The sequence below is a fragment of the Felis catus genome, chromosome B3 (assembly GCF_018350175.1).
Source record: "Felis catus isolate Fca126 chromosome B3, F.catus_Fca126_mat1.0, whole genome shotgun sequence".
Taxonomy (NCBI): Eukaryota; Metazoa; Chordata; class Mammalia; order Carnivora; family Felidae; genus Felis; species Felis catus.
In genome coordinates this window covers 114,550,709-114,567,467 of record NC_058373.1, presented here as the reverse complement: position 1 = coordinate 114,567,467, position 16,759 = coordinate 114,550,709, and the positions used below count along the sequence as shown (strand labels likewise).

The window sequence follows — 16,759 nt, the reverse complement described above, 5'->3', positions numbered from 1 at the left end:
GGCCCTGGCCCTCAGCCAGAGAGGAATAACAGGCTGAAAGGAACCAAAAGCAGGAATGAGCTGGGATTGCCTCGACCACAGCTCCTCAGGGAGAGTCTGCCCTCTAGGCAGGCCTTACCTGCTTGGTCCCTCTCTGTTGGCTTTCTGCTGCTAACAGAGACCTTTTTCTGGCTTCTACTCCCCTTCCATTTCTCTTCCATGGCTGTCCCCACACCCTTCCCTCAAGTCAAGGGCATACTTGGAAACAATAGGAGGGAATGTCAGGCCAAGAACAAGGCACAGTTGTAGTGATGAACTGAACTGAGGACCATCTATTTACATGAATACAAATGGTACTGCTTCCACAGTTGGTCTGCCATCAAAATAGCCTTGTGTGATATTTAATTTTATGGGTCTACTTGACTGAGCCACAGGTGCCCAGATATTTGGTCACATTTTATGCTGGGTGTTTCCATGAGACGTTTCTGGATGCGATTAACACTTAAATGAGTAGACCGAGTGAAGCAGATTGCTTTCCTTAATGTGGATGGGCCTCATCCAATCAGTTGAAGGTCTGAATAGAACAAAACGGCTGACCCTACCCAGAGTAAGGGAATATTCTTCTTGTCTGATGGCCTTTGAATTGGGATGTTGGCTTTTTCCCTGACTTTGACTTGAACTGAACTGAAACACTGGTTCTTCCTGGGTCTTGAGCCTGTTGGCCTTAGCACTGGCACTACAGTTATCAGCTCTCCTGATTCTCAGATATTCAGATTCAGACTAGAACTAACCATCAGGCTCTCGTGAGTCTCCAGCTTACCAACTTGCCCTGAGGATCTTGGGACTTGCCTGCCTCTACAATCAGGTGAGACAGTTCCTTATAATAAATCTCTTTCTCTCTGTATACATCCTATTGGTTCTCTTTCTCTGGAGACCCTGGCCAATGTCCTTGCCTTCCAGATACTACTAATATCCCCATTTCACAGACGGAGAAAAGTTTCAGAGTCACGACCACCAGCACCCAGTCAGGTGCCCTGCCCTCTCTAGCAGCACTGTCTGGATCCCACTCACTCCAGCTCTGCCCGCCTCCTTCCCTCCTCTCTCCACGTCTGTGCAGGCTTCAGCTCACCCCGCCTCCGTGGAAGCCCCGCCTCCATTTCCCTGCCCCATTTGGGCCAGCAAGTATCTGGAACTGGATCCAGGATCTGCGTGGTATCTGCTTCTTTCACAGGCGAGTCGATATTCCTGGGGGAGTTAAAACACACTTGCTGGCCTTCGCTGTCACTTCCTTTTTAAACAGTTGGAAATATTTCAGAACCCACATGATCCCATTTGGTTGTCAAGCCACATCATTGTTTTGGAGAGAAGGCTGTATTTCCCGGAGACTGTGTCTTTCTAATCTCCATTTCTTTCCCCGCCTCTTTACACATTCCTTTCTCACTCCAGATAATCTCCTCGGGCCTGCAGGTTTATTTCCAAAACAACTGAGGGAAAGGTGTTTGATGGGGGCCCATCCATTTTGACCTGCTGTGTTTTCCCAAAGTCTAGGGGGTAGATTAACTTCTTCTTGGCCACAGGCTGGGTACTTCTTGTGCTACAGCAAATGCATTCTGACTTTTAGATGGTGGAAAGAAAGGAAGAACAAAGGAGAGGAAAGAAACCAATAGCAACACCCAACAGCCAAATTTATATGCACATTATGGTAATAATTCTGCAAGAACAGCTTGTACTTGCAGATAACTTAGCCTCTGGCCAACCAGGAACAGGGGGTTACCAACAACCACAGCAAAGCCGCATACCAACTACAAGATTGTATTTTTGGTTTTTTGGGTTTTTTCCCATCCCTATCCGAAAACACTTCGACACATCGATTTTTCTTCCTTCTGAGCAGACAGGGGAACAGGTCAGTGAAGGGGAATGTGTCCAGGATGGTGCCCCGAGGTGGGCGACAAGAAGATCTTTGAGGCCTGGACTGTGTTCTCCACGAGGCTTCTCCTCAAGGCCGGAACCCGGGAGCCGGGGCATAAGCTGTACCGCAATGAAGTTAGGGAATGTGGAGGAAGGCTTTCCAGAGGTGGGAGCATGAAAGAGGGATTGAAGAAAAGGCTTGTGGGAGGCATGCCAAGAGGGCCATGAAGTAATGTTCCCAGAGCCCTCCAGCCCTCTGGTTAAAGGACCATTAACCACGAATTATTATCCTGGCTATTATTTCTGTCTACAATAACAGCCACGACAATGGATGCTGCAAAGGTCAACCCTGGGGCTCCTGTTGCCTAATCCATTTAGTGAGGGTTGGAGGCGGAAACGAGCTGATGAAGTTTGTTGTGGATCCAGACACGTTTCAGCTGGCTGGGCGGGCGGCGGGGGGCCTGTGAGAAACTCCAGATGGAGTTAATCTCCTCTGTGCGCCAGGCAAGGATGGCAGCTAAAATTTAACCTGAGCACATTCGAGGTAAGGCACACGGAGTGAAAGCTCATCTCTGCTTCTTTGGTGAGGACTCGGGGTAGAGTCCTGGCAGGGAGTGGGGTGCTTGCCCGGTTCAGGGCAGAGGCCCCCCCCCACCCCGTGGTCACTAGAACTAGGGCCCCCCCCACCCCAGGGTTCCAGCCTCCTGAGGAGCTCCTGGATCCACAGGGGCCTGGGCTGCCCCTTTTATCTGGAGTCATCTCAAATGCTACCTGGCATTGCAGACCCGCCCAAGGTCACCCAGTTAGATGGAGGCTGGGCCAGGACCAGAAGCTGGGGCCCTTGGCTTCTGGTTGGAGTATTTCCACTCTACCTGCCTGCAGCTCCTTCCCCTGCTCCCAACCTGCAAGTAAACAGCAGCCTTGAAGCCTCCAGCCAGACACGGACACGGACACGGACACGGTGGGGGATGGGGAAGCTGGGGCCACCCAGTTCTCATTCACTCCAGTCAGGCCTTCCAACATGCATACTGAGCACCTACTTAGTACATCTCAAGTACTGTCGCACGTAGGGGATGAGGGCATGGAGTCCGGCCTCAGACCTTGGTCCTTTAATCCTTCTGAGCCTTGATTTCCTCATCTGGAAAATGGGCAACATTAACCACGCAACATTAATGCAGTGAGTGCTCCATGAAAGGTGGCTATACAAGATGAGGGCCAGGCCCCCAGGAAGTTCTTGATCTGTCAGGGGAGCCGGATTCATGGGTAACTATACACAGTATACACGACCACAGTGTTTAGGAGCGGAAGAGGAAGGAATAACTAACTAACAGGGTGTGCCAACATGTGCTGTGTTGCTCACCGGCCCGATGCCTGCAAGGAAGCTCCTCACCCTTTTTAGAGGACCCCGGATCTGTATACTGGGCCCTCATTTGTATATGGGGATAATATAAATAGCACATAAATTCAGGGTTATGGATTTGGACACAATAAATATGAAGGGCCTGAAGCTCAGTAGTATCATCAGTTTTGGGGTGAAGTCAGAGAAGTCTTCACAGAAGAGGTGACATATGAATCGGGTTTTGAGCAGAGCTTTACGTGGAGAAGCTAGAACAGCATGGACAAGGGTACGGAGATGTGGAAATATGGCATATTCAGAGAAAAGCAAGCAGCTAGGAGGGTCTGAAGCAGGGAGGTTTTAGGAGGGTGGTAGGGAGGGCGCGGGGAGTAAGCTGTGGTGGCTATGTGCCCCATGTAAAGAAATTTGAACTTTATTTTTAAGATTTTTTTTTTAAGTAATCTCTACACCCAACATGGGGCTCGAACCCACAACCCTGAGATTAAAAGTCTCATGCTCTACCGACTGAGCCAGTTGGACCCCCTCAAGAAATTTGAACTTTTGGACCACGACGGCCATTGGAGGTTTTTGAGCTTACCTAGGACAGGATCGAACTGGCATTTATAAGATGTACGTTGTTAGCACGTTATAGGCGCCTGGGTTTTTTTTGTTGTTGTTGCTTTTGCCAAGAGCCATGTTGTAACAGCCATAATACAATTGTGATAAACTCCTGAATAACTGTCAGAACTCTAGTGGTTGCGAGTGACAGAACATCAAGGTTAAGCCAGGTGTGGTGGTTTTCAGATATGTCCACAAATTCTTTGATCTTCCTCCCTTCAAGAGGAGGGGCCTGCTTCCCTCCCCTTGAGCGTGGGCTTGAGGTAGTAACACTTCAGAGTTACTTCAGGGACGAGCTTATAAAGGGCACGCCTCACTTGCTCTCTTGGATGTCTCTCCCTCAGGGGACGTCAGCAGCCATGTTGTGAGGACACTCACCCAGCCTATGCAGAACCCGCGTGACAGGGAACTGAGGGCTCCTGCCAACAGCCATGGGGTGAACCACTGTGAAAGCACATCCTTCAGGCCCAGCCAGGCCTTCAGAGTCCTGGCTACCACCCCGCCTGAAAGCCTACAAGAGACCCTGAACCAGGATCACGCAGGTTCGAGCACTCCCAAATCCCTGACCTAGAGAAACTGTGAGGTAATAGATGTTCTTTTCAGTGACCACGTCTTGCAGCAAATTACTGTGCAGCAATAGGTAACTGACACACCAGCTTATGCAGCAAAACAGGGAATTAATTGGTGCACATAAACTGGGAAGTCCAGAAGTAGATACAGCTTGATACAGGGGATCAAAATATGTCTCCAGGATTCATCCCTGCGATCTTCCTCTGCACTGGCTTTTTTCTCAGGTTCCAAGTGGGTGGCTCCGGAAAGCACCAGGCTCCTATCATCTTTACTGCTTGGATCTCCAGGGGGAAAAGACTGTGGCTCTCTCCCAAGGGTGCCCGCAATGCCATTGTGTGTTATTCATTCTGATTGGGTCCCACGCCGAGGCCTAAACCAATTGTTTTGTTCTGATTGGTCGGGCCCATCATTTGCCCAGCCCTGGTGGTTAGGGGTGGGGTCATCCTACCAGCAGGGGAGACCAGGGACAGGGGAGGTGCCTCCCCAGAGGAATATCACCGCGGAGTTGCCAGGAGGGGAAATGGTTGCTGGGCAGTGAAACAATGGTTATCTACTGTATATCTAGGTTTGCATTGTGCTTTACCGTGTGTGCGCGCGCGAGCGCACACACACACACACACACACACACACACACACACACACACACACTCGCGCTCGCTGTGTGTTATTCCAAAATAGACACCTGACCTCCTGGCTGTTCCTCAAATGCTTTAGCTTCCTCCAACTCGCTTAGGTCTTAAATGTTACCTACTCTATGAAGCCTCCCCAGAACATGCCATTTTAAAAATGTAACTTCCCTCTACTTCTCCCCTGAGATATTGTGATTTATAAGAACAAATATATATTTGGTCCCCATTTCTGGCACAAAGCTCTTCATACCCTTGGAACTTCCTATGTGATAAGAGCAAGGAAGGTGTCTTGATATTCACAACGAACCCTTTTCAATAACACCAGAGTTTGTGTCAATGGGGTGACTTTTATTAATTTATTTTTTATTTTTATTTTTTAACGTTTATTTATTTTTGAGACAGAGAGAGACAGAGCATGAACGGGGGAGGGGCAGAGAGAGAAGGAGTCACAGAATCTGAAACAGGCTCCAGGCTCTGAGCTGTCAGCACAGAGCCCGACGCGGGGCTCGAACTCACGGACTGTGAGATAATGACCTGAGCTGAAGTCGGCTGCTTAACCGACTGAGCCACCCAGGCGCCCCATGGGGTGCCTTTTAGAAAGCACCTAGGAGTGGGGGCTGGTTGCCAGGAGAGCCAACCATGTGGTGGAAGGCTTAGAACCTTCAGTCCCACCTCCCTGACCTTCCTATTGGAATGGCAGCTCCCCAGGGAAGGAGCTTGTCCATTCTGGTCACTGCTACACCCTCTGTACTAGATAAATGATGATAGGATGAATGAATGAACGTTCACAGTCATCCTGTGAAGTAGGTAGAATCAAGGTGATTCTCCTTCTCTTGAAGGTAAGGACAGTGAGATTTTGTTTTAAAGATATTTTAATTTTTTTAAATGTTTACTTATTTTTGAGAGAGAGAGAGAGAGAGAGAGAGAGAGAGAGAGAGAGAGGGCACGCTAGAGCAGGGGAGGGGCAGAGAGAAGAGAGGGAGACACAGAATCTGAAGCAGGGTCCAGATTCCACACTGTCAGCCCAGAGCCCGATGTGGGGCTCAAACTCACGAACCTTGAGATCATGACTTGAGCAGAAGTTGGATGCCTAACTGACTGAGCCACCCAGGCACCCTGAAACTTTTTAAATTAAAAAAAAATTTTTTAAAGTAAATTCTACCCCCAAAGTGGGGCTCAAACTCATGACCCCTGAGATCAAGAGTCACATGCTCGGGGTGGGGAAAAAAAACAAAAACAAAAACAAGAAAACAAGAGTCACATGCCCTACTGACTTAGCCAGCCAGGTGCCCCAAAATTAAAAAAAAAATTAATTGAAGTATAGTTTACATATAATATTATGCTCATTTCAGGTATACAACATAGCATTTCAACAATTATATATATTACTATACACTTAACCATAAGTGTAGTTACTGTCACCACACAAAGTTATTATAGTATTATTGACTATATTCCCTATGCTGTACTTTTCGTCCCTGTGATTTGTTTATTTTATAACTAGAAGCGTGTACTTCTTAATTCCTATTTTGCCCACCCCCCACCCCAGGACATTGAAACTTGAGAGAAGGATCCTGTTGGCAAAAAGATTAAAAAGAACTTAAAAAAAAAAAAAAGGAAATATCTTTAATTGTGGAATGCTAATGAGAACACAGGAGAAGGGAACTTAATGCATAATGGTGTGTTCTCTCCAAGGGTTAAGTGATGCCCTGATGCAGCAGTTCAGAGACAGTAGAACAGAGTCACGGGAAGGCATGCGGGAAGACAGGCGTCCTGAAGGCAAAAGGGCCACCTACTCTGTCACCGCCAGAACTTCAGTCATGCTGGGAGGAGCAGTTTCATTTGGGCAAATAGCAACAGTCAAATTTAAATTAAAGCGGCTAAGGTGAGTCTTACTGCTTTTATAGTTTCTTTCAGATGGGAATTTGTAAGCTTGTTTTTATTCTATGTTAATTGTAAACCTAAAACCTTAAAAAGTGTGTACCTAGTTTTCCGTTTGTATATATTTAAGGAACATTAAAACAAAAATTAAGTAACTTTGTGAGACGCTGTATCTTTTATAGAGGAACTTGCTTATTTTTTTGTCAATGTTTATTTATTTATTTTGAAAGAAAGAGAGAGAGGGAGAGTGAGCAGGAGAGGGGCAGAGGGAGAGGGAGAAGGAGAATCCCAAGCCGGCTCCACACTCGGTGCGCAGACCGACGAGGGGGCTCAGTCGATGGATCCCACAACCGTGAGACCATGACCTGAGCCAAAATCAAGAGTCAGACGCTTAACCAATTGAGCCACCCAGGCGCCCCTAGAGGAATTTGTTTATACTCAAGATTGGACTCAAACCCACTTGTCATTGCAATATAGAGAAGGAGCCTGAGAAAGATGTTCTTAGGGTAGGGCTCAGGGCTTAACCACCATCTGGTGAGTCCAGCCCTCTTACTTTGCAGGTGAATAAACCAAAGCCCGGGGGGCACAGGTCTCCTGGCACCGAGTCTTCTTCTGAGGTTACCTTGCTGCCAGATTTTTCTCTCATTTCTAGGAAGCGCTCTGGGCAGGCCTCTGGGGCTCAGCTTCTGTGGGAGACCAGTGGGACCCAGTTGCTAAGAGAGGGAAGCTGAGGTTAATCAGACTTCCCTGCAACGCATTCCCCCGGCCTGGATTCTGCCTGCCAGCTCCTAAAATGGGGCAGGGGCGTGTGTTACTCAACAGGAATTTCCCAGCTGTGATTTGCTGGGAACTAGAGGTAGCTGGGGGAGCTCGCAGCCCTCCTTGGAGGACTCAGGTTTGGCAGCTAGCAGGCATGACTATCTCTTGCTCACAGAACCCATCTCAGGGTAATAATCAGAAGTGAAGACTTCTGAGGGTCCTGCCTGGATTTCCTCTGGAATTTGGGGTAAAGATTTATGCCAAAAGATGAAAAAAAGGGCACCAGAGAGGCCAGATGTTCCATCACTTGGCACCTAGACCCGAGAACGAGGCAGAGCATGGAAACAAACTGCTGCGTGCTCTAGGCCTGTCCTTTACTAGAGATTCTGCTAGAGGGAAACTGTGTTCTCTCCTCCCCTGAGCCGCGTGTAGTGGGAGGGGCAGGAGGTGGCCTAGAGGCAAACAACCTTTCCCTGGTGGTGAAGAGGTAGGCCTGGTGAGGGCTGGGAGCTGCTGGTTGAGGCATGTGAGCTAGATGGCCACGTCCGTGTCTCCAGCTCTGGCTCCTTGGGTGGTCAGAAGACTTAGGAAAGGCTTACATAGGCTATGGCAAAGGACTGGACTTCCAGGGCCTCCTACAGGTTGATGAGGGAAACTGAGGCACCGAGATGGAATTTGCCTAACGCATTGTTTCATTCAGCAAAGATTGAACTGGAGCACCTATGGTGTTCTAGGCCCTGTGTGGGGGAAGGAAGAGGGATGAAACCACAGTGTGACAATAGGAAATAACATGGGGACAAAGAAGCACAATAGAGAACGCTATAATATATGATATATATTAGAGAGACAACCATAAATGGTGTCTATGGGAATTCAGTGACAAAGGTGTGCATAAATTAGCCTGCTGTTGGGACCGGCAATGCAACTGAGATCTCTGACCTATGGAGCCAGGAACCCAAGAAACCATGGTGAGTTCCCTCCCTCCTTTTAGCCTTCTGCAAATACTACTGTCCTTAGTTCTCTTAGGAAGAGCCAATAAGGAACCCGTGACCATTAGGGTGTAAGGTTAGAGATTTGGGACACGCTGAAGGAAATCCCCAGAACTCTGGGCTGGGAGGTCCACAGAGCTTTTACTTTCCAGAATCTTGCAGATTTTTTGTGTTTCCTCATGGAGACTTGCACGGCCAATGAATGACACATAGTAGGGTAGGAAAAAGAAACTGCTGAGCATCTAGGTGGCCTGGTGCATGTCAGGCACTGGGCTGGTACTCTACATTGTTTATGTCACCTCACGTGGCAGTCCAATTCGTTTCTATTCTCTCAGCCTGTCAGTAAGTATCTGATGGATTCTTGGATGATGAATTCTAGAGGCGGAAGCCCATTGTTTGGCCACAGCTAGTCCAGAAGGTTTGGGAGGAATAGGGCTCTTCTGTGGGTCTCCTAGAATTCTGCCTGGCACAGAGTAGGTGCCTAATAAGTACTCCCAGAACTCGTAGACATGATTTCTTCTTTCCAAGGAAATTGGGTCATCTACTCCAGACCTAGGTTCTTTCAATAGCAAAGCACTTATGGCTTTCTGGGTGACTCATTACTGACTAGATTGGGGCAGAAACAGTTGTCTGCAGTGCTGGTGGTGGATTCGGCTAGTCTCAGAGCCTGTTGCTGCTGAGTCAGGAGATCTCCCATCCAGGGAAAGGCCTGACTGGTGCCTGAAGGGACATCAATGTTGTCTGCCCTGCCATGACTTGAGCAAACTTCTTGAGCCTCAGTTCATGACCACTGGCCATGGCAGTGAATGGCAAGAATGGCAAGAATTCTGCCCTCGATCTCGGTTCCTTTGTCATCGCACCTAGAGAAATGCAGAGAATGAATGGAAAAGGGGTAAAAGAGGCTGAGCCTCTGGAAAGAGAGGAGTCAGGACTGCTTCCCAGATAAATCCTCCAATTTTCCTTCATGATCTTACCTCACTCCATTTTGGCTGCCCACATGACCCCAGGGATTTTGTTTTGTTTTTAAAGAGCTTTTTGGGGGGCACCTGGTGACTTAGTCGGTTAAGCGTCCAACTTTTGATTTTGGCTCAGGTCATGATCTCACGGTTGGTGAGTTTGAGCCCCGAGTCGGGCTCTAGGCTGACAGCAAGGAGCCTGCTTGGGATTCTTTCTCTCCCTTTGCCCCTCCCCTGCTCCCTCTCTCTCTCTGTCTCTCTCCCATTCTCTCTCTCTCTCTCTCTCTCTCAAAAAAAATCTGTTTTTTTTTCTTAAACTTTTAATTGAAAAGTCACATGAAATGGCCATGGCTTCCCACCAAAACAAGTCCAAAACAAAACAGCTCCTACTAGGGGCTGAATAGCCTCGAAAAACAATTATTCATGGAATATTTATTAAGCATCTACTGTCTGTTCTAAGAGGGACATGACCATTCTTGCATCTTTATTCTCCAGCACGGTGCAGGGCATAGAGCAATTGCTTGCTAAATATTTGCTGAATGAATTAAATTTGGTGAAATCGATACAATACACATGCCATTGTCTCCTTATCTCAAGGAGCTAATACATTAAGAATCAATTGCTATTAATGGCAGCAAGAATGGAAGTTTTTTATTCAAAAGGTTGATAAGCCTATGGCAAGATTAAACCCATAAAAAGAGACCACTCTTCACCCACCATAATGGCTAAAATTAAAACAAAAATTGACAGTAGCTTGTAGTCAGAGGATGTGGAATGACTGAATTCCTCAGACCTTGCTGCTGGAAAGTCAACTGTTACCGTCAATTTGAAAAAGTGTTTTGGCAATAGCTACTACAATGAAATATAGACCCACCCTATGACCCAATCCATTCCTAGGTGTATACCCAAGAGAATGAATGCATATGGTCACCAAAAACACACATAGAAATGTTCATGGCACTTACGTATGGTAGCTCCAAACTATAAACGAGGCAAGTGCCCGTCAACAAGAGAGTGGATACATTACTTGGGATATACTTATACAGTGAAATACTACACAGCAAAACCAGAAAAAAACAAAAACAAATGAGCCACGGACACAATACACAACACACACACACAAATTTCATAGACATGAAATCGCGTGAAAAATCCAGAAACCAAAGCATACACACTGTATGATTCCATGTATATGAAGTGCAAAAACGAGTGAGAACAATCACTGGCGGTAGGAAGTCAGAATAATGGCTTCCTACATGGATCAGGAGTATAGATTGGGAAGGGGCATGAGAAAACCTGAGGTGCTGAGAATGTTTTATCTTGAGCTGGGTAGTAGTTTCATGGGTGTAGACCCAGGAGACATTTCACTGAGCTGTATGCTGAAGATTAGCACCCTTGGGGAAAGCATTTTACTGTACATTATACCCTGACTGAAGGAAAAGAATGGATGTTAGAAACACGCATATACCTTAGTATCTGTAAAAAATCAGCATGTTTAGTAATTCTGTTTTCTCTGTGGGAGATGGCGTTATATGGAACTAGTATCACAGTGTGATGGCCACCAGTGAGTCCTGGATGGAAAGACCGGTCAATTCCATACCTTCAGTCCATCCTGCGGGGCCTCTTCCCTATTGAGAAGACCAAGAGCATCAGTTATTGCTTCAACCCACTCCCGTACCCTCTTGAGATTCACTTCTGGACACCCTCGCCCATCCTCATCCCCCACCCCCCTACTCAGAGCACCAGGGCCTTTTCCTCTTTTTTTTTTTTTTTAAGATTTTATTTAAAAAAATTGTAATGTGTGTTCATTTTTGAGAGAGAGAGAGAGAGAGAGAGAGAGAGAGAGAGGGAGGGAGGGAGAGAGAGAGAGAGAATGAGCAGGGGAGGGGCAGAGAGAGAGGGAGACACAGAATCTGAAGCAGGCTCCAGGCTCCGAGCCATCAGCACAGAGCCCAACACGGGGCTCAAACTCACAAACTGCGAGATCACGACCTGAGCTGAAGTCGGGCGCTTAACCAACTGAGCCACCCAGGTGCCCCAAGATTTTAGTTTTAAGTAATCTGTCCTCCCAATGTGGGGCTTGAGCTCATAACCCCAAGATCAAGAGTCATATGGTCTACTGACTGAGCCAGACAGGCACACCCCCTTTGCCCTTTTTATGGGCCCATCTTTTCAGCCTGCACCCTTGAACCCACACGGTCTTGTCTCCTCAAAACTGTGCCACCTCTCACCTTTCACTTGCTCGCCTTTTCAGTTCTTTCCTCTCAACGGAATCCTTCCTCAAGTTTCTCCTATTCAAAGAAAAAAATTCCTCCTTTGGACCCCGTCTGGGACTTCTATATTCACTGTTGTCCTTTATTCCTGGATAGTGTCTCTTAAAGTCACAGCTTTGGCCGAAATTCACAGGCAAAGGACACCAGTGAATTTTCAATGATCACATGCAAAGAATACTTCGTTAAGCCTTATTTTCCTGATATATCTGATGTTGCTGACTCCCCTCACTTTGAAATTTCGCACCTTTGACTTTTATGACACAGAGTGGGCCAGGCTCTCTTTGTTCCTGCTGACCCCTTCCTCTCTGTCTCCATCAGGGGACCTTGTTCTTTATACTTCCTTCCAAGTGCTGCTTCTCCTGGTTCAGCCGTGGTCCCTTCCCAGTCCCGCTTAGGCATTCGTTATTCTTCATGGGTGGTCATATGGGGTCAATACCACCTGTACACAGATGACTCTCAGGTCTGTTTCCTCTGAGGTCAGGGCCATGCGGTCACCTGCTTGCCGGACCACCGAATCTGAACATTCTCTGAGCCCTTCAAGCTCCATGCGTTCAATCCAGGATTCCATTCCCAAATCTGAAATTCTTTGTCAGTTGGTCGTACTGCCACCATTCACCAGATCATCCAAACTAGAAACCAATAATTAAGGCAGGGGTTCTCAACCCTAGTACTGTTGATATTTTGGGCTGGATCATTCTTTGTTGTGGGGAGACTGTCCTGTCCTGCTTGTTAACAGATGTTTAGCTTCTGTCCACTGCATGCCAGTAGGGACCCGCCAGTTGTGACAACTAGAAAGTGTCTCCAGATATTGCCAAATATCCCTGGGGAAGGAGGGTGTCAAACTATCCTAGGGTTGAGAAACACTGGGGCCAAAGCATGGGTTTAGGTGTCACATGTATGTGTGTTACGTGTATATGGGGCTAGTTAGCTACCTCACTGAGCTTTGGCTGGTTTTCTCTGTAAGGCAGAGACAGCCCTCATCTCATAGTAGAACTTACCTAAGATAATATAGATAAATTGCATAGTCTATTCCATATGGGACATTGGTCAAGAGCAGCAAAGACTCCTCTGTTCTCACACTGAAACTCTGAGGCCGCTCAGTTTTATTTTCTAGGTATTTCTCGTCTATCCACTCTTCTCCATTTGCAAGAGACTGAAGTTCATGTCCCGCCCAAATTCACATGTTGAAATCCTGCCCCCCCCCCCCAAGAGCGACGGTATTATAGGAGGATGAGTGGGTGTCATGAGGGCAGAGCTCCTACCACCACAGGAGGACACAGAAGATGGCTGTCTAGGAGCCAGGATGTGGGCTCTCACCACACCGAATCTGACCTTGGACTTCCCAGCCTCCAGAACCCTGAGAAATAAACGTTCTTGTCGAAGCCACCCAGTCTACGGGATTCTGTTACAGCGGCCCAAATGGACTAAGGGGCCATTCCTACCCAGATTATTGCAATTGCTTTGCACCTGGTTCTCAAAGCTTCTGTACAGCCTCATTCCCCTCAGATCCACACTTCACACGGTGCACCGGGCCTGCGTGGTCTGGCCGCTGCCCATCTCCACAGCCCCATCTCTTGCCCCTCCTGGCCTTGGATTTCTAGTCTAGCCGCAGTGAAATGTTAGGCATTCCTTTTATACCCTGCAGTTTCCTGCCCCCATGTACTAACTCACACCGCTCCTTCTGCCTGGAATAACCTCCCACACTCTTCATCTGGCTGACTCTTGTTTTCAAGGCTCCCTTGAACTTCACCTACTCCAAAAAGTTCCACCTGGAGCCTCCCTTCCCCTGCTGGGCTCAGTGGTCAGAGCTGTCTCCTTGCAGTATATTTTTGTTTCTGTATCTGTCTCGGCTGGGCTGCATGGGGAAGGAATTGTGTCTTTTTCATCTGTATATACATAACATCTAGCACGTCCCCTGACACACAGACGGTGCTCAGCAAATATTTATTGAGTGAATGGCTACAGCACGATATTACCCTCTATGTTAGGTTTAGAGCCATAGTTCAGAAATGGTTATAAAATAGTCTATAAATCTACCCTCTCTGGCTCCGAGGCAGTGCTTCCTCAGCCAGGGGCTGTGGCAGGCACAGTGCTGGCCGCTGACCGGTAACACTTGCAGAAACGTGAGGTTGACTAATGATACAGGGAGTGACAGCGCAACAGATAGCGGCTTACAGCAGCATCAGCTAGCTGTTCTGAGAGTCGGAGGCACTTCACCTTTTCCCTCTGTGGCCTCTCACGTATCCTAATTCATGGCCCTACCTGGCAATGCACTCTTCTAACTCCTTCACTCCCCTCTGGGGTGACACGCTGGAGTCCCTGAGTTGGCTCAGCTAATCCTCAGAGCACCAATATAAAAGCCCCACCATGCCCATGACCTGTCGGAGGTCTGCTTGCTCCTACTGTTCTTCGGTCTGGGATATCTCAGAGGAACCCACCAGGAGGTCAGGGCTGCCTCTTCCCAGTATCTGTCACAGCTGGGGCAGTGTGTTTAGGCCCTCCTTACTAGGCCTGGGGAAGGAAGCCCAGGCAGGCACCAAGAAGTGAGAGGTGTTTAGCCAATCCCGCCCTCTTTCTTCCTCCAATAACAATAAGGCTTTGTTTATCAGGCCTCAGGTTACAGGTCAGTCTGTGGAGTCCTGAAAACCTGCTAAATCCCTTTTCGAACCCAACTCTTTGAGCCTCGGTCTCCCCATTTGTCAGGTGTGTGTGTTGGGGGCGGGGCGTGGGGTGGGTAAACCACTCAGGGCCCTCCGTCCCAGTTTTCAGGGTGCTGCCCAGGTGTATACGAGGGTAGATCCGGCCCGTCCGCCCGCGGGGAACGACAGCGGATCCCAGAAAGTTGGGGGACGTAGGCGCTGCCCGGGAAGCCCCTAGGCAGAGCGGTCCCCTGAGACCGAGGTCGGGCCAGAAAGGAGCCGGTGGCGAGGCGGGAAAGCTCTGAGGCTCCCGAGTGCCATTCAGTGGCAAGATACGGGCTCTCTCTCGTAGGGCAGGGGTCTGCCCGGTCGCGACGGGCGGGGCCGGGCGGAGGCGGGAGGGATGGTCAAGAAATTCCCGGGAAATTCCTTTCCATTCCAGCATTCCCTGCCCCCTTTCCTTCGGTGCTGACCTCTCCGGACCCAGGGAAGGAGAAATGAAACGCTTTCCGGGTTTCCTCGCGTCCCTTCTCCAGCCGCGGGCCGCCTGGGGTTTGGAGCGCGTCGGGGGAGCAGTAAGGCCGGCGCGCCGGAGTTCGCCGCCTTCCCGCGGGCGGGGAGCGTGTCCAGTCCCAGGCGGCGACTGGGGCTCCGGGGCGCGCTGCCGCTCGGTCCCACAGCTCGGGGAGGCGTCCCCCGGCTTCGGTCCCGTTCGGCTTAAGCCGGTGTCACATGAGCGGCGGGGGAGTGGGAACCCGGGGAGTGGGCGGGGGCGTGCGCGACGGGAGGGGGCCGCCCAGTCCACCTATATGCGCCGCGGCCCGGCTGACGGATGCCAGGAATTCCCAATGAAAGGCGATGGGGGGAAGTTTGGGCAACTCGGCCTGGCCAATGGAGAACCTCGGGAGGGCTCTGCCCCTTCCCCCCGCCCCCGCCCGCCTCTGCTCCCGCAGCGCGAGTGTGTCCGCCTCGCTCACTGTGCGTGGAGATTAGGTCCCAGGCAGGCAGTCCGCGAGCTCCAGCAGCTGGCCGCCGCCACCGCCGCCAGCAGCAGCTACCGCGAGCAGCGCCGCGGCGGAACCGGGCGCAGGGGAGCGAGCCCGGCCCCGCCAGCCCAGCCCAGTCCGGCCCGACTCCCTCCCCACGCCGGGGCAGGAGCAGCAGCCGCCACCGCCGCCCCGAGAGAAGGTGGAGGAAGAAATCCAGCTTGTAGCACGCGCGCACCATCATGGACCATTATGATTCCCAGCAAACCAACGACTACATGCAGCCCGAAGAGGACTGGGATCGAGACCTGCTCCTGGACCCGGCCTGGGAGAAGCAGCAGAGAAAGGTCAGCAGCAGCCCCGGCACTCCGTAGCACCCCGGCCCGGCCCGCTCCGCTAGCCGCGCTCCCGGCTCGGAACGGATTCCAGGCTCGCACGAGCGGGGGCGGGGGATGCGCTGCCGCCGCGAGGTGGGGTGTTGGGTTACAGGCGCGGGCGGAAGCGGGAGAGCCCCTTTCCCAGAGCCCGCGAACGCCGGAGCCCGAGCGCGGGGAGGTGGGGCCGCCGGCGGGCAGGTCGCCTTGGGGTCCGCGATTCAGGCCACCCGGCTGCAGCCGCACCATCCCCGCGTGGGCAGGGGGTGGAGGGCGGTGCTTGGGAGGCTGGGGCTGAGCTGTAGCGCGGTGGCTGCTTGCTCCGGATCGATTTTCCCTTCCCTTCCCCGCCCCCTGGCCGCCTCTCCATCTGGCGTGCGGTGGCAGCGCGCTTCCTGGGCCACCCTGGGCTCCGTACCTGCAGGAGGCGAGCTGCACGCGACTCTGCACCTCCCAACCCCAGCCCGCAGGCCGAGGGGAAAGCGGGCGCCGCAGGGGTTGGCAGCCGCCTCCGGGTCTGCCTGGAGGTGGACCTGCTGGAGTGGGTTGGGGCTGAGGAAACTGGGGGGGGCATAAGCGGGTTCTCCAGCTGGCCCTGTGGGGGCGGGGTCAGGACGACCAACCGTTTTATTGCTTAACTCAGCTGCCGGCGGAGATGGGGGTTTTGCGTCTGCGTCCTGCCAGTCCGACCCCCGCTTATTCTCGGGAGAAGGCGAATTTGGGCAACTTGATCTGAGTTGAAGGGCTCCAGGGCAAGAGGTTGTTTACTGAGATATTTGGGGTCAGTCAATGGGGAACCCCTGCTCAGCCACCTTCCCCAAGAGTCCCAGACGAGGTGTGCCGGGTGCGCACCCTCCACGGG

General features: G+C 50.6%; 1 protein-coding gene, 2 long non-coding RNA genes and 1 other non-coding gene across 9 annotated transcripts in view; 2 read left to right on the top strand and 2 right to left on the bottom strand.

Moving 5' to 3' along the window:
• The first annotated feature begins 2,628 nt into the window (after positions 1–2,628).
• On the top strand, positions 2,629–13,284 carry LOC123386125. The gene is made up of 3 exons (XR_006599735.1): positions 2,629–4,383; positions 6,736–6,925; positions 13,013–13,284. It is a non-coding gene; the product is annotated as an uncharacterized LOC123386125 (long non-coding RNA).
• On the bottom strand, positions 3,691–3,763 carry TRNAK-UUU. The gene has a single exon. It is a non-coding gene; the product is annotated as a tRNA-Lys (tRNA).
• LOC109500896 lies at positions 8,493–16,663 on the bottom strand. Of its 4 annotated transcripts, none has more exons than XR_006599734.1 (4): positions 16,316–16,663; positions 11,857–11,916; positions 11,094–11,253; positions 8,493–9,529 (listed from the first exon to the last, which is right to left on the bottom strand). It is a non-coding gene; the product is annotated as an uncharacterized LOC109500896 (long non-coding RNA). The 4 variants fall into 4 exon arrangements; XR_006599733.1 differs by lacking the exon at positions 16,316–16,663 and adding an exon at positions 15,011–15,362; XR_006599732.1 differs by lacking the exon at positions 11,857–11,916.
• Positions 15,536–16,759, top strand: part of ACTN1 (actinin alpha 1) — a 95,190-nt gene continuing 93,966 nt past the window's right edge. For 2 of the 3 annotated variants that reach the window (XM_003987768.5, XM_003987769.6), the window contains exon 1: positions 15,536–15,870. In XM_003987768.5, the coding sequence (XP_003987817.1) occupies positions 15,766–15,870 (105 nt within the window). In that variant the 5' untranslated portion in view covers positions 15,536–15,765. The remainder of the gene's footprint in view (positions 15,871–16,759) is intronic. The other variant, XM_003987767.6, reaches the window with a different exon arrangement.